The 17,049-nt window shown below is 37.0% G+C and overlaps 2 protein-coding genes across 4 annotated transcripts; one reads left to right on the plus strand and one right to left on the minus strand.

Annotated features, from left to right (window-relative positions):
- Positions 1 to 694: 694 nt before the first annotated feature.
- LOC131301068 (OVARIAN TUMOR DOMAIN-containing deubiquitinating enzyme 1) lies at positions 695 to 8,569 on the plus strand. Of its 3 annotated transcripts, XM_058327192.1 has the most exons (10): positions 695 to 953; positions 2,794 to 3,067; positions 4,803 to 4,868; positions 4,947 to 5,030; positions 5,152 to 5,274; positions 6,252 to 6,304; positions 6,472 to 6,521; positions 7,228 to 7,328; positions 7,764 to 8,078; positions 8,173 to 8,344. In XM_058327192.1, the coding sequence occupies exons 2-9, from the start codon at positions 2,900 to 2,902 to the stop codon at positions 8,061 to 8,063; spliced, it is 945 nt and encodes a 314-aa protein (XP_058183175.1). In that variant the 5' UTR covers positions 695 to 953; positions 2,794 to 2,899; the 3' UTR covers positions 8,064 to 8,078; positions 8,173 to 8,344. The 3 variants fall into 3 exon arrangements, with proteins under 3 accessions (XP_058183175.1, XP_058183174.1, XP_058183176.1); XM_058327191.1 differs by having other exon boundaries at positions 812 to 953; positions 7,764 to 8,344; XM_058327193.1 differs by lacking the exons at positions 695 to 953; positions 8,173 to 8,344 and adding an exon at positions 8,397 to 8,569.
- Positions 8,570 to 11,942: 3,373 nt separating this feature from the next.
- On the minus strand, positions 11,943 to 16,537 carry LOC131301069 (protein HEADING DATE 3A-like). Its single transcript, XM_058327194.1, has 4 exons — positions 16,196 to 16,537; positions 15,898 to 15,959; positions 14,275 to 14,315; positions 11,943 to 12,374 (listed from the first exon to the last, which is right to left on the minus strand). The coding sequence occupies exons 1-4, from the start codon at positions 16,436 to 16,438 to the stop codon at positions 12,148 to 12,150; spliced, it is 573 nt and encodes a 190-aa protein (XP_058183177.1). The 5' UTR covers positions 16,439 to 16,537; the 3' UTR covers positions 11,943 to 12,147.
- Positions 16,538 to 17,049: the final 512 nt, after the last annotated feature.

Consider the following 17,049-nt stretch of genomic DNA (forward strand, 5'->3'; position numbering starts at 1 on the left):
TTGATTGAGACCATTGTTTTACAACATGGCATGATGTAATTGATTTGGAGGAAACTAATGTTTACACCGACGGTATAAATAATTTATTCTCATTTACAAATGATCCTCCTCCTCAAAACAATCCGCAACGAGCAGTTATTGAAAATGTCCAATCCTCTTGGACTTTAAAAAAAATATTAGCTCAATTAGATCGATATGTGTAACCGGTTGATCTAATCTTTAATTTTTTTATTCAAAATTGAAAAAATTAAAAATTGAATCAACCAATTACACATATCCAATTGAGCTAATCTTTTATAAGGCCACTCGAGAAATTATTTTTAAAATTAATGATCGGTTTGGATGATTTGTTACCCTACATGTCCTATATTTTCGGCACTCCAATATTCAGTACCCACAGTCGGATTCTAAATTTAGTGCGTAGGAGAAATGTCAAAAAAAATAAAAAATCATTGTTTCAAAAGGGGGGGAAGCAACTTTTTTTTACTATTTAGAAAATAGTATAAACTATAAAGTAATGTGCAATAGTTAAATGGCTTGCCTCTCTCTAATCCGCAATTGTCTAGGTGAGTTGGTATACGGAAATATCCTCTTACCCTCCTTCAAAAGTTAAATGGCATGCCCCAAGAACTTCCAACTTCGAATCTCACGAAGGTCAATGGTTTCAAAATTTGGGACCAACAGATATTTGACTGTTCTTAACATCAGAATTCGTAATTAATCAAGTACGTGCAAACGGGTCCGGACACACTCAGATTATAAAAGGAGAAGCGCAATCTTGCCATACTTATCGTTTCTCAGATATTTACGCCCCCCACTTGCTATAGTTTTCTCTGATTCTTTTTCCATATATCTTCCGATCGAGTTTTAAAAATTACGTAGTACTAAGAAACATGACATTCTAACCTAGTATTCAGTTGCACTTCTACATCTACCTCTCGCTCCTTCCCGGGGTACGCTCTCTCTCTCTCTCTCTCTCTCTCTCTCTCTCTCTCTCTCCATATATTCGTGTTGTGCTTCTGTAACCATGTATATAATTGTGTATATACGCCATATTTCAGTTTCGGTTATGGATGATAATTAGGGTTTCTTAGTCAACTGGACCCGAATATCTTGACTCGTTGAAACACATTTTGTGGAAATATGTGGGCGTAGTTATGTGTGAATGCCTGTACCTATAGTTTCGATCAACGCGTTCACTCCTTTTGCTTCAATTGAGGGACTCAGAGACTAGCTTATTTGTTTATTGTGATTTCTGGCTCCTTTACGTGGTCGGTATTTTGATCTTTTCAGGTAGTGATCTTAAATTCAGTGATAGATGGAGATTATTTAGATCCCCTGCGATTTTGAGTGATTCACTTTTTCTACATAGTATGCCAATGCCAAATTCTCTCTGATCTCTTGCTTAGTTCCATTTCTAGAGAAGCTAAATCCATTGTAGTTTTGATGGCGCGGGAGCAGGGGTCCGGCTCTACTATGTTCTGCTCGGACCCCCTGGATTCCAAAAATACATTTAAATTTTGTTTTTTCTTATAATTTAATTTTCCTTTAATATTGTCGACACTGAATCAACCATGCGTGAAAGTAAGTGAAAATTCACGTAAGTTTGTGAGTAAGTAGGTAATATACTCAACAAAACAAAATAAACTAGGCGCAATAAAATTACAACCAAATGTAACTATTTTCGCTTTACATAGAGCTTTGTATAAAAATAGTGCGGGAGTATGGTGAAGTTCCCCATGTATTGAATGCGGAGAAGTAAACATGTCGATTCAAATTTAACGGAATTAATCGAAACAAACGTTTTCTAGTAGTTAAATCACAGGGTCACTGTGAACTGTGAAGTATTCCAGTGGAAAGGCTTTTGCGTACATAGATATGTATATAATGGATAATTGTGATGGTGGAATAGACTAAAAAACACAAAGTAGAATATGCTCGACTCAGTAAACCGTAGTCCTCAATGCTTATGTTTTGACCATACGATCTATATTCTTTGGTTCGCCTTCCATCAAGAGTCAAGACATTTCATCGTTAATATGCAAGCGAATAGTGTCCGTATTTCTTTATTTGGTGGCTCCTTTTGATTTGGCTGTTTGGCCCGCTTCAACTTATTGATTTGGTTGTATTCATAACTGAAGTTATTTGTTATTCACATCTGCCATAATGTCAAATTCTTAAATTGTGTTTTGGAGTTAGTAGGTAAAATCAATTACAAAATAGAATCGTTTTCTTTGACAAGTTCCAGTTAAATGAAAAACTATGTAGTTGGATTTGAAGTTTTGTTGGTTTAGGTTATCTCACTGCTTTGGATTCAATTTCGTGGCCTGTTATCAGTCGGTAGGACTACTTTTCTTTAGTAACTAAAATTTATTTACGGTGTTCAAGAAAATTGTAGCGCTTGAGATGTGAACCATTTGTTATCAAATACAGCTGTAGCTGAGTTCTGTGTAAAGAAGATAAGTTCAAGTCAGATAAAATTAGTTTCTATACTATGCACAGCTTGGTCAGTATGTTGACTAATCTGGCTAAATAGATAAGTTTGTTTTTGAATGTTTGAAGATAATGTCAACACTGAAAACTTTTGAGCATTTAATTTTCCAATTTTACAGGCATGATGTTATTAGAGATTGTTCCCTCCTTCCTAGAGGATTTATTTTCCTTCTGAACTTAAAACTATTCTTTCTTAATTGAAGTTAGGCTTCTTTGCATACGCAAAACTAACAGTTGAATTCACTAAAACTTAGGAGTAACCGGAGATTCACCCCCTCTTTCTGTCCCGTTACTGAACAGGTTGTTGCTATATGTTAAAGCAAGCCCTTTTATGTAATCAAATTCCATTCAAGTAAGATTGTACAAGCACAGGACTGGTCTGGTGTAATTAGGAGAGAATTGAGAGATGCAGAATCAGGACGGGCTTCTGGCCGACGCAGAAGTGGAAGGAATAACCTCCAATCAGGCATCCAATGTTGATGATTGGGAAAATTTCAGGGACGATGCTATTATGCAGCAGCAATCGTCAATTTGGGCTGAGGAAGCTGAGAAAATTCCTTTCGTAGGTGATAAGGCAAGAGTTAACCATGAATATAAAGCTCAAGTTCTGTTTAATTTTGCTGCCTATTTCTAATTCTGTATTTTCAAGATTTATCCAGGTTTTGGTATTTAATATTTTAATCATCTCCAGCAAGAGCTAGGGGCAAAAATGTGGGTTAGGAGATTCAGATTAATAAAAAAAACGTAGCTTTGCTTGCTATTGTCCCTCCTTTGTTACCTGGGTGGGAAGTGGTTTCGTAGAAGTAGTCCGCACCTATCTCATGTTGCCTCACTCGCTCGCTGACCCCGGCATCCTTACGTTCGTTCACTCAAAGAAAACTTCCCTTCCTGTAAGGGGGAAATTTTCTCATAAGTAATGGCCGCAGCCCTTATAGGAGACTTGACCAGATCTCTTACCCATTCTCATTTCAAGAGGGAGGAACGAGCTTCAACCACACCTGCTTGCGGACAGAGGGATTCACTAACTTCTGCCAGTTCTGCGAAAAGCAAGCCGGCTCGCACCTGAAGGCACTTTCCTTAGAAACAAAGGGCCCTTAATCCATTCCTGACCCGAGGAAGGCCCTAAGTGCTCCGCCTCAATTGGAAAGATAGATGGTGAACTGGTCAAGCTCAGCAATGACTCTGGCTTCAGATGTTAGAACCAGCGAGTGACACTTTGACTGTGCAATTCATTGTTCTTTCCAAGATGCTATGGCTGGCGTACTACTTTAAATCCTTCTTTGTACAATATTAACTTCTTCGCTTATTCGTAGTTCCACCCCTCCACAACCATCTCTCAGCCACTCTTGCCACCACTGCCATAGCCACCACCATTGTGCCACTATTGCCGCCGCCGCCGCCACAATGAGAAAACTACTAGATTTTAGCTTTGTTGATATATCAAAGTGCTTCAGTGGCGTAGCTAGGAATTAAAGATAGTGGGGGCACTTTTTAAACACACTTCAACAAAAAAAAAATCATAATTAGCAACACCAAAATAATAGAAGAATGCTTATGCTAAAAATAATTAAAAAAAAAAAACTAACACATTTACTAAGGAAGGTAGTAATTTCATAAACTATCAAAACAAATCAACTGTTTGAATTGTCTCAATGGACCAAGTCTAATAACAGTTAGATACACAATAATTAAAATGTTAATATTCAGCAATCTTGATCCAATGAGAAAAATTTGCTTTTCTTTTCAAATTGTATGCTTAAACCTCTATTTCATCACACGTTGTGAGTTCTATCGACAATGACAAGATTACTTTTAAAATTGTGAATAATTAATGAAGTATAATGCATATAACCCATGATTTAGCCACTTACAAATTTGGACATTATGTATTGAGGAGTTTCAAATGATGAGTGCGGACTCTCTTTTTATTCATTAAAAATCTCACTTCGCAAGTGTAGTGGAATTGTTGTAATATTGGAAACAAAAAGTTGAGAATGAAATATATACAAAATGTATTAAAGTTATTAAACAAAGAACAATTTAAGAAGCCAATTACAGAAAAAAATACAAAATCTGAAAAAAAGAAAGAGAAAAAAAGAGTATTCAGTGGGGGCGCGTGCCCCCGCTCGTCCTCAAGTGGCTCAGCCACTGAAGTGCTTGTTTTAGTTCAACACTTGTTTTCATATTGTCAAACTGGTTCCAGCTTATAAAAATTCTGCGTTAAGTAATCTTCATTTTTGTAAAAAGTTTGAAGTTTTCATCTCTGTTTTATCAAACACATGTAAGAGAGACTGGTAATTTAACTGCAGGAACCTCTCTCTTCATTAGCTGCTGAGTATCAGTCAGGAAGCCCTATTTTACTGGAGAAGATAAAGGTCTGTTTTCAATCATGTTTGCTTTGTGGTTTGCATTCTCATTCCTTATGTAGTTTTGAATTATTAACATCAATGTAGTTGCTTACGGAAGAATTCGCTGCCATTAGACGAACACGTGGAGATGGTAACTGCTTCTTTCGAAGCTTTATGTTCTCCTACCTGGTATGTCTTCTATTGTGTCTCGAGAAGTTCTCCTAAATTTCTTACTTAGTGTTTTGCTCTAGGGGAAATGAGTTGATCTGTAAATTTGAAGCTGCTAAGAGTTTGTGGGTTGCCAAAATAGGAGCGTATTTTGGAATCACAAGACCAAGAAGAAGTTCATCGCATTACAGGCAATGTAGAAAATTGCAGGAGGACACTTCAGAGTTTGGGTTATGCAGACTTTACCTTCGAAGACTTTTTCGCGGTAAATTTATTCCTTCCTACCTATTGAGTACCTCTTTTTTATTGTTTTATTCTTTGCACAGCAGATGTGTTTTATGTAACCTACAAGTCTTTAGTTTCACCAACAGCAGTCTCGTTTGAATCCATTAGTGTTGTGGTCTGGTACTCCGGTGCGAGGAACTATCTGCATTTCATAATCTAGATACATAGATAATCAAGGTGGTAGAAAATGGAATGGGATTTTGGCAATGCTTTTGGTTCTGGAATGGCTGTGGGATAGGATAAGAGTAGTGTTGGTATATATTTCTGGTTTGAGTTTTTAGCACTGGATACGCTTGAATTTTGCAATCCATTATTCTGTTTATTTAGTCCATTTTGTCAATTTCCAGTTATCTAATCTTGATTATTTCTTTTCCTTTAATATTTTTTTCAGCAGTGCTAATGGTACAGCAAAATGCTGTACAGCAGCGTGTACAGATGGGTTTTGCGCCTGTCTCAGGTCCCGCAAAGATGATCGGAGCCGCTTATTTTGTTCAAAACATATTGTCTACGGTCCCTGTAAAAAATCATCTCAATCCGATATCGGTAAAGATGTTTATGAATCATCCAACTTTGCTTCAAAATTTAGGTTAAATTTTGAAGCAAAGTTGAATGATTCGTAAACATCTTTACCGATATCGGATCCTAAATTTTGAAGCAAAGTTGGATGATTTGTAAACATTTTTACCGATATCGGATTGAGATGATTTTTTACAGGGACCGTAGACAATATGTTTTGAACAAAATGAGCGGCTCCGATCATCTTTGCGGGACCTGAGACGGGCGCAAAACCCATCTGTACACGCTGCTGTACAGCATTTTGCTGTACCGCAATCTTTACTATATATATTTTTATTATTGTTTCTTTTTAAGAGTTGTTGGTGCAATAGTTTCTCCTCCTCTGCTTTTGTTCTCTTTTTGCTAATCCTACTTTTAATCCTCCATGCTCTCATATTTCAGCTATTTCTCGAGCAGCTGGAAAGTGTTCTTCAAGGAAATAAGGAATCAATTAGGTATTAAGACTTTCTCTTTCATCTGTTGTATTTCGTTTGGTATTCATACTTATCAAAAAACATAAATTTTGTTTGGTAATCATGATTTGAAATGTTTCTCTGTCAAGCCAAACTTTCACTTGTTTCCACAAATGCAAATGAATTAACCCCTGGATTTCTGGTTTCAGTCATGATGAACTTATACAGAGGAGTCGAGATCAGTCAGTATCGGATTACAGTGAGTGGCATATTACACATGTTTCTACCTATGTTACGTGGACGCGGGTATGAGTGTCGTGTGTTGGTGCGTGTTATTACGTAGGGGTCGGACCGCTCAAATCTAATATGAAAGATACATGGATACCTTTAATTGGGAAGGCCAGGAACAAAATTTATGTATAGGTGCAAAAATTCAAGTACAGTGCATGAATCTGACCAAAGAAAATGGGCATAACGGTCCAATAGCATTTCCAAAATGAATAGCCTGCCACAAATTGGGCTTGTCTTGGCATAGCCCAAAGCTAAATTTTTTGCATTTCTCGCCATCAATAACAGCAGACATAGCAACCCATGCTCTCCCTCTAATATGCAACAACTTCTATGGACCCTCTCTCCCCCCACTTCGACCAAAATAGGCTTCGATTTCAACTCTGTCTTCATCAGCCTACAAGCATCCAATAGCAATATGTTTCATCAACCAGTTTCTTTTTTTGCCTGTGAAGTTCAAGACACAACAATACTTAGCCTCACCTAGTTTTACAGTCTTGTGGGGAACATATCTTATTTCCCTCTTGGCGTCGTGCTGACACAACACAGGTACCTCATCAGTTTTGGCGAGTCCACGTAACATAGGTTTCCACCATAAAAGAAAGAGGACGTTAAGTGCATGAAGGTTTTATGTGCTGCTTTTCTTTCTGCTTCTCCTTACAATGTTTCTTCTTTAGTTGTGATGTTCTTCAGATTTGTTACTTCTGGTGAAATTCGCAAGCGCTCTGAGTTCTTTGAGCCATTTATTCTGGGATTAACAAATGCAACAGTAGAGCAGGTTTGTTTGATATATAGAACTCTAGTGGTTATAGTTACAAAAGCCAGTATTCCTTTATATTAATGTTCTAGAACCAAAGGGTATGCTTCCATAGAATTTTTTAACAAACTGTTACATATTGTGATTTGGAGGAATGACGTTAGGATGTATTTTACGCTGCTGATATGTTATCATTACAAATGACATTTACTTGCCGGTTAGGATGTTGGCAGTAGTATCGGTGTAGTAGTAGAACTGTCATATATCATTTGGTTTAGTGAAGTCGTTGCACATTCACACTTTTACAGTTCTAGCAACTTTATTGACTTTAAACTCCAGTAGGTATGGTTAGACACTTAGACCCATATGGTTTGAGATTAGGTTCAGAATTCATCATTCCTCGAACCTTTTCCAAAGCTTATCTAGTCTGTCTGACATGTTTCAATATTCGTGTAGTTTTGCAAGTCATCAGTGGAACCAATGGGTGAAGAGAGTGATCATGTGCACATTACTGCTCTGTCAGATGCACTGGGTGTGCCAATCCGTGTTGTATATCTTGACCGCAGCTCGTGTGATGCTGGTGGTGTCAGCGTAAATCATCACGATTTCATTCCTAATCCTCCTAGTGGTGGTGATCTACCCCTTGCTGCTGCTACAGCTACAGCTGCAGGTGGTAGCGGCGGTTCTGAAACCATCAAACCGTTTATCACCTTGCTATACAGACCCGGTCACTACGACATTCTCTATCCGAAGTGACTCTTGCCTTTTCTGGTAAGCTGACGCTGCTTATTTTGTCGACTTCTGTGCCCCTTGGTGGTTGTGTTTGGGTGGTAAACTTGTTTCCGCGACATTGGCTGATTGGCAGGCTGACGATAAGTAGCTGGGAAAGAGGCCTAGTCTCCCGAGCAAGTTTGATAAACTCACAGGATAGCTGGGGGATTTCAGGGTCAACTTTAGCTTTTCCAATTAAGGATTGTAACAATCCATATACATGAACAATAATGTTTTTCAGACATTTCAGTTATTTTTCCGACGAATGCGTGCTTGCTGAGCTTACTTCTCTTCTAATTATCTATTTCATTTTTTAAGGAGAAGGGAAAAGAGTTATCTGTATATGCTGAGGAGGCAAAGGGGCAACATCCACACAACTGCCCCCATTAGCCAATGATGCACAGCCGACTTAAACCCAAACGACTGGGTTTTTCCCGTACTCTCTGGAAGCATAGAGTTTTGAGGTTTTAACCCATTAAACTTTAGACTGATTTCGATTTTGGAAGCGCTTTTATTCAATTCGTTGGCAGAGATTCGTACGAAATGTTACGTGAACACGTAAAGAAGGCTAAATAAAACACGCATCCAAACTCGATGCAATCAATCCCAAATCTAGACGAGGATTCCATATTGGAATTAAGAAATGTATTTTGCCAGTTGATTGAAATTCTCATTTTAAGTTTAGATATCGAAAAAGGTTTGGAATGTCCCTATAAACATATCTCCCTGGTGTAGAAGACAGAAAAGGCTGCGTAGTGTTTTCTTCTCTTTGGATTGCCTTCTAAAAACTGCTTTACCCTGGCAACATGATAAGGCCCTGTCGGAAGGAGCTAAGCTTAAGTGGGCTCAAAAGTAGAGATCGCAGCAACGGGTCGGTTCGGCTTGGGCTTTTGACAAAACCCAAATCAAATCTCAATGTTTTCAACCACAACTGAACGCGAACCAAAACCCTGTCGGCTTTTCTTTCACGAAGATCGTAACTGTACCTGCCCGTTGGATTTTCTTACACCTCGATCGTAACCGTTCCCGATGGGGATCGCTTCGGTTAGATTTTATCGTGAACCTAGTTTTTATGTTTGATTGTATATGTGCGGGCGTTTTTGTGTGTGTATATATATATATATATACACACACGCGCGCGCGCGCGCGCACACAGAGTGGTTCCGGAGACCTTTAAAAAAACCTCTAAAAAAACCTCTAAAAAAACCCTCCAAATCTTAATCTCATAGTTCTCGATCAAATTTTGATGATCCGAGCCGCTCATTGTGTTCAGAATGTGATTTTAAAGGTGTTTGCGAGAAATTGGCAAAAAAAATAATCAGGAAGGGCTTGATTTGAGCAGTTTTTTATTGAACCGTTCAATAAAGTTCAATAAAAAATTGTTCAGATGTAGCCCTTCCCGATCATTTTTTTTGCTGATTTCTCGCGGGTACCCTTAAAATTACGTTCTGATTACATTGAGAGGCTCGGATCATCAAATTCAATCAAGAATTTGGGGGGGGGGGGGGGGGGGGTGGGGTGGGGGAGGAGGAAGGGAAGGGAAAGGGGACATAGAGTATATACTATCATGGCAACACTACCTCTCGCCTGTAGCGAGGTTTAAACTCAAGACATCCCAGTTGAAAGGGTCAAGGAAGTGTCATATGGGATGGAGCTCAATGGCATTTTCTTTAAGGTCCCGTTTGATAAACGGATTAGAGGTTGGAATTGGATTGCTAAGGTGATGGTATTAGTAATACTGTGTTTGGTTTTCAAAATTGGTCCGGATTGGTAGTCCCATGGGATTAACAATTCGGCCCATAAAGGGGTATTAGCAATATCCCGTAGGACTTGGTATTCGTAGTCCAATCCCGACCCCTTATCATTACTAATCCTTTCTCATTACCAATTTCTTCCACCAATCCAATTGCATCATCTAATCCTATCTCAAATAAACATGATATTAATAATCCAATCATCTAATCTTATACCAAACAAACATACTCATTATCAATCCCTTTTCATTAACAATTTCATCTCATTACCAATCTCAATCCTAATCTCATCTCCTTACGAATCACATTCATCTATTACTGTTATCAAACGGGGCCTAAATATATAATGAGGGCATATTATATGTGCGTGCATATACTTAAGTATATATTACGGTTTGGTTCGAATTGGAGTTGAGTTTTGGTGTTGATATTGTACAAAACCAAATTCGAACTGCAGTCTGCCTTTTTATTTCAAATTAAAAATCAAAACCCGATCGAAGTTTAAAGAATCAAGTTAAAACTTCCAAACAATTTAAATTGGTTCAAGTATCCATCGATTCGGAAAAACTATCATCCCTACTCGGAGTTAATGTCCCTAACTTAAAGAGCTCTCATAGGAACCGAGTAAGGCCAACCTTGTTGCCAACCCAAGAGGTACAGTCCCGAAGACCCCTAGTATGGATTTTTAGACTTTGTTTGTCAGTTTTAAGATAATTTTTTTATTTATTTATAGGTTTGCATGTTTTTTCTTCTTTAGTCAATTTTTTTTAAAGTTTGACAAACTCTTACTTTTTGAATAGAGGTATGTACTATATATATCCAATAAGTAAAAAATTTGATAAAAATTCACTAAAGACGAAAAAACAGAAATGACGAAACAGTAAAATTTTTTTGGAGAGAATATTTCTGAAAGAGGAACCAAACAAAGAATTAGTTATTTTCAACGAAAAACAATACATAGGAGTTGATTTCCGTACTCTTCTATTTGATAAATGCACTCATTTTATTGTCTTTCAATGAAAAATTACACACAAAATTTTACTAGTAAAAGACAAGAAATTGGGTGCATTTATTAAAAAAAAATGGGGTGTGAAAATCATTTAGCTTTGATTGATGAAATACAAACTTCAGATTAGACTATATAGTCAGCAGGACTATAAAGTTAGCATTTGCATAAAAACTTTCATCATTAGGAGTAGATAACACGAGACTTTTCTAATCGAAAAATTATTTAGTGCCCTATGAAACACAGTCACGTGGTGCCCCAAACTCATCCTCTACCATACAATTTTTGTGGTCCCTACTGCAAAGTATGCGGAGCTCAAACAAATGTGTAGCAAAGAAGAGTTTGGGACACCGCCATGTGATGTCCCAGCGGCATGGAATTAATACTACTTTCCAATCAGGTTTATAACAACGTCATTAGATATAAACAATTGTGGGAATGACTTCGGTGTCCCCGGTCATTTTGGGGACACCGTAACTTTTGGCATAACAAAACCATTATGGGTATAACCAAAACCCATTACAAGCATAACAGAACCATAGCAAGGCATAACCAAAACCATATGCCTTGGTTGGGTTTAGTTGTTGTGCGTTGGTTGATTTTTTGGATATTCCTTGGTTATGCCTTGTTTGGGTTCTGTTATGCTTGTAATTGATTTTAGTTATGCTCTTAATGGTAAAGTTATGCCAAAAATTACGGTGTCCCCAAAATGACCGGGGACACCATAGCATCACAACAATTGTACCCTCCTATACATCATCTGGTATAATCGAAACGGGAATGACTTCGGTGTCCCCGGTCATTTTGGGGACACTGTAACTTTTGGCATAACAAAACCACTATGAGCATAACCAAAATCTATTATGAGCATAACCAAAACCATTATAAGCATAACAAAACCATAACAAGGCATAACTTGATTGTTATGCCTTGATTGGGTTTGGTTATGCCTTAATTGGTTTTTTTGGATATTTCTTGATTATGCCTTATTTGGGTTCTGTTATACTTGTAATGGATTTTAGTTATGCTCATAATAGTGAAGTTCTGTCAAAAATTACGGTGTCCCCAAAATGACCGGGAACACCATAGCATTATCCGATTGAAACATCCTTAAATAATCCTTTATTTTCAGTTAAATATACTCCTATATTCTTGGATCGATCATCGAGAACAGTGTAAGAAAAGGATGATCGATCATCCTCTTTATTTTTTGTAATCTTTGGCGACCCCTATTATTAGAAAATTCTGGTTCCACCACTAGATCTAGTTAGACATGAAACGACGAGATCGATGATACGATGATCAACGATCATGGCCGTCTTCGGCCTCCGGAGCCGGTCTCCCTTTGGCAATTGAAGTAGGTAGCAGCAACAGGGTCACCCAGATTGTAAAGCTCGGCAAACTCTCTCGTGTTGAAATTCTGGCGCCACCCGGGAGCGAACACCGTCTCTCTCCCCAGCTGCCGGAACAACACGAACACGAACCGATGGATGCCGACCGACGGCCTCGGGCTCTCGTAACACACCAACTCTTGTCCTGTACACATATAGACACATACAGTCCAAACATATATCCATTAGTCCAAACATAAATTTCGGATCCAACTTAAAAAATTTAAGTTATTAAACAAAGAGGTCGTAACCTTATATTCAAGGGAAAAGCATTCAGCACACGCCTCTCTATACGAATTTTGCGGCTCATTTTACGAACTTTGTGGTTCATTTTATCAATTTTTGTGGCTTGTTTTATTTTTGGGTCTTGCACCCCCATTTTACAAATTTTGTGCATGGTGGTTTATTTTATGAATTTTGCGGTAATAAAAAATGGCGCAAGCTCAACAAAGATGTACGGTGCGAAGTTATGAATTTTTTGGTGTTTACGAATTTCTCTAGTTTTTTTTACAAATATTTATGGTGCTATATATTCATGAATATTGGAGGTTCAATATACAATTTTTTTTTTTTTTGGGTATTACTCAAAATACAAGAGTACATACTGTAGACTAACTTTGTCCTTAAGGGATCATTCATTTCATACCAAAGCAAGATCTACCTTAGGATGGTTGATTCTTGGGAGTTTTTTTGGGTGTTTTTTGGTTCGGTTGGGCTTTGGGGTGTTTTTTTTTTGGTTTCTCTCTTGGTTGGTTTCGGATTACTTTTCGTTCCCTTTTGGGTCCTAGCTGCTTGTGATTGTCGGAGTGAGGTTGTGCCTTCTTGTGGTTTTTCCTTCTTCTGATTTGATACCTTATGCTTGGATCCGTTTAATCTTTGTAATTTGTTTCCAAAGATTAATAAAAATCCTTTTTCGCGGTTCAAAAAAAAGAAGCAAGATCTATCTTGGGTATGAAAATTTTATGTATATATATGGAGTAGTTCTTTTTTGATGCCAGAACGTAATTTGGGTACTGTTTTGTTTTCTGCAAATCATTGTTTTGTTAATGAATATGTTTCTCGTATGTTTGGACAAGCTTTTGGATATTATTGTCATGGTCTTTTTAGCCATATTTTTTCTGAATTTTTGACAAATTCTTGTCAAATTATCTTTGGATTAGTCATTCCTTTCGTCGAGAGACACATGATTAATCTTGAAAAACTTAACAAAAAGCTAAATAAATTATATCACTAAACCTCAATAAAGCCCACTATCTTTGATGAATAATTAATTTATGAGAAATATAAAAAATAGTGTAAGTATGTAGTGCTAAGGTGGTATTTGGCGAAATCTACTATTGGATTATTTTTTTTTATACATTTTTGGTATTTTATGAAATTTTTTAATTTTGCATCAAAGTTTTGTGAATTATTGATTTCTCTTGTCGAGAAGAATTTAAAGAGTAAAAAATTACGATTATTTTTAAAAAAAAGTTTAGTAATGGAAAAAGTAATTAAAAAAGTTGTCTGTTTATTCTAAAATGAAGTGAATATTTAAAAAAAAAAAAACAATTGTAATTTTTTTTTAAAAAGGTTAATAAATATGCACCAGATGCATGCTGCCTTTATACTAGAATGAATATTACTTTTTTTTATCAGAGCTCAACTATTTGGATTCAAAATATTCTCTAAGGGTGCTCGGTGGTTGGCTGAATGGGATGGTCGACGTTGTGCTGGTGGGTAGTCAGAGGTGGTGGAGGCGTGGCGGAAGGCTTGTTGCGAAAATGTACTGTGTTAGGGTTAGAGTTTTGGGTTTTCTTTGGCTGGACTGGGCTACATTTTTTATCTGGGCCTTTAGGCCTTTTTTTAGGGCTTTGTCCCCTTTTGGGGTGTTTTTGGGCTTCGTTGTTGTATTTGGGCTTTTTGGCCTTTGGGTGTTATGGGCTTTGTTCCCATTTGGATGTATTCCAACTCTTGGTTGGAAGTCCCATTTTCCTAATAAAATGTTATTTTTATCTATAAAAAAAAAAATCTTTAAGAATAGAACTGGAGAAAAAATTACTGACCATAGCTTGCTCCTGTGGTTGCTGGAATATCAGCCACCAACCTATATGGAATTCCATTAAGAGAAACATGTTAGGAGCCAAGTCACATAAAGTAAGTCCGGGGAGCGCGAGCATAAGTGTAAAAGTACTGTATTTCGAAAATATTCTAAACTACTAAAATTGGCGAGAGCGAAGATTGAGAAAGCGAACTTAGAGCGAGAATTGAGAGCTCGATTGATAATACCAAATATATGACTATGGTTATGAATAGAGTACTGATGAATAGATCAAGCTTGCCATGTAATACTACCATATATATGCATTTTAGAGTAATGTTAGGATCTTGGATTTTAGAGGGACTTATCGTAAAAAGAAGATAGAATTAGCTTTAATACCTTCCCTCTTAATCGTTTCTTCTCCAGAAGTCCAAGACCCCTATGTAGTACGGATACAGATGCAAACACGGAACAAAGAATTTCTTAAGAAATGGAGACACGATAGGGGACACGACATAAATAAATAAATAAATAATATTTATTTTATAGCAATGGAAACTATAGCTAGATGTACAAGCATGAAGCTTCAATATATATAAATAAGCAATATACATCATATTACACTTAGACCCAAAATGTTTAAAGTTATACACATTTTTCCCAACTTTAAAAAAAAAATCATATTTAACCCATGTTGTGTCCTATATGTGTCTCCACCAATGATATACTACAATGGATCATCTTTTTCTATCAACTACTATAATGTGGGCTCAAGTATTTTTTTCGATAGTCTCCAATAAATTTCGCCAGAAAAGAGCGGATCGTTGCATATATGCATCGCGAGGACATAAATTTTTCATGTAAAATCTAAAGAAGTACTTGGAAAAATGTAAAGCAATACTTCACAGGTAATATTGTTCCAAGACACTGGCAAAATACCTTTTGATGATACATTAACATCATATTGTTAGAAGTCATATATATGAAAGATTAGTTTTATTTTTGACGATCTCATGCCCTCTATCGTAGAATCATAGTACCATTTATATGAGATTCATGACATTGATAGGATCGGAATTCATAAAAAAATAAATTGGTGCCCGTATAAGTTATGAAGACTGCATCGATATGCATTCCAAATGGGGTGTGTATTGTAGCATTTGGTGGCTCTTCATAGACATGTGCATGCAGGGTAACCATGCGTGAAAATGGAGTTTTGTCTGTACTGTCAACTTATTCTCTCTTTTTATCTGGTGTACGTTCGTTTTTCGAAAGAATTTTTGAAACTTTTGCTCAAAATATATTTGATGTTTTAGATTCTCGATCGAGAAATGTAAAAGGTGAATTAGACGGCCACAACAAAAAGGAAAATGATAGAGTAGTACTTTTTCTTTTTTACCATATATATATATATATATATATATATATATATATATATACAAGTAGTACTTGGGCTAGGTTATGCTTAACCTAAGTATCATTTTGCTCAGACCTATCTGTACTTATCTTCTGAAAAAGTGAAAACATCCCCTAAAACAGAACAATGCACCACCTCCACTCTTTTGATGGTTATACACACACAACATGAGAGAGAGAGAGAGAGAGAGAGAGAGAGAGAGAGAGAGAGAGAGAGAGAGAGAGAGATCACCAGTGCAAGTATTCCCTGAGGTTAGGATCACTTGGGCTTGGAGCATCAGGGTCCACCATAACCTTCAGAAGGAATGGAAGCGATCAGAACCCTCCCAATATCAGGAAAAAAAAAGAGCTTGTTAAACAGCACAAGAAATAAAAACCAGTCCCGATACGAAAGACGACGATGACGATCACCATGTAAACCGACGACGACGATCACCATGTAAATCGACGTACACACACATATATATATATATATAGATAAGGATCAAATATACTACATTTGTATATCTGGGTTTTAATATTAAACTTACGAGAGTGTAAAAGGTTCTAAGATCACGGCCGCCAATGTCAACCCTCGGTTGGTTTACAACCTGCGAAGGCTTGAGCTCACCCCCGATCGTCACTTCCCTACCAGTACTACTACTGCCGCTGCTACTGCTACTGCTCGCGTCGTACGTTATCCTAAGGGTTACGGACCTTTCGAAATGATCCAACACATCTCCTATGACTCGCCCCAGGACAAGTGAATCCCTCTGATCCCTGCTGCTCCGCATGATCCAAACTCTCTCTCTCTCTCTCTCTCTCCTGAAATAAAACAGTAGCGGTATATGCAGACTATATAGAGCAGTAGAGTAATAGGGTTAGTGGAATGTGGTGGTTTTGTGATTTTGAAGATGTATGCAAAGAGAGGAGGGGATACGCGTATTTATATGCTGTGAGGAGTCGTGTAAATGTAAAGTTTCCATATATAGAAGAAAAAAAAAAGAAGACACGTATTTTTGTTTTGTCTTTATTTTTTTTAGTTTTGCGTCAAGTTTTTGTGGATTGTCGGTCGAGACTGTCTGGACGAGAGAAATTAGAAAAGTTAAAAAAAATTGAAATATGAATTCTACCCAAATATTTTTGAAAATATCTTAGAAAAAGTACAAAAAAAAAAAAAAAAAGCTAGACTTTTTGTATTTTTCTTGAATATTTGGGGAAAATTTATAGTAATTTTTTACTTTTTCCGATATCACTCGTCAAGATGAATCAATAATTCACAAAAACTTGACGCAAAACAATCAAATGCAATTTTTTTTCGAAAATTGATTTCTATGTGCACTCTCCTAATTGATGCAAACACCTTTTTTTGTGTCTTTTAACGGGTGAATTTGCAAAACAGTTC

The sequence above is a fragment of the Rhododendron vialii genome, chromosome 9a (assembly GCF_030253575.1).
Source record: "Rhododendron vialii isolate Sample 1 chromosome 9a, ASM3025357v1".
Classification (NCBI taxonomy): Eukaryota; Viridiplantae; Streptophyta; class Magnoliopsida; order Ericales; family Ericaceae; genus Rhododendron; species Rhododendron vialii.

What these genes read in the sequence shown, in the direction of transcription:
- LOC131301068 (XM_058327192.1), top strand. Translation starts at nt 2,900, where the DNA reads ATGCAGAATCAGGACGGGCTTCTGGCCGACGCAGAAGTGGAAGGAATA. An exon ending in TTCCTTTCGTAGGTGATAAG is followed by an intron (nt 3,068 to 4,802) that starts GCAAGAGTTAAC and finishes ATTTAACTGCAG; the next exon opens with GAACCTCTCTCTTCATTAGC. An exon ending in CAAATGCAACAGTAGAGCAG is followed by an intron (nt 7,329 to 7,763) that starts GTTTGTTTGATA and finishes ATATTCGTGTAG; the next exon opens with TTTTGCAAGTCATCAGTGGA.
- LOC131301069 (XM_058327194.1), bottom strand. Translation starts at nt 16,438, where the DNA reads ATGCGGAGCAGCAGGGATCAGAGGGATTCACTTGTCCTGGGGCGAGTC. An exon ending in CTCAGGGAATACTTGCACTG is followed by an intron (nt 14,316 to 15,897) that starts GTGATCTCTCTC and finishes AATTCCATATAG; the next exon opens with GTTGGTGGCTGATATTCCAG. An exon ending in AACCACAGGAGCAAGCTATG is followed by an intron (nt 12,375 to 14,274) that starts GTCAGTAATTTT and finishes ATATGTGTACAG; the next exon opens with GACAAGAGTTGGTGTGTTAC.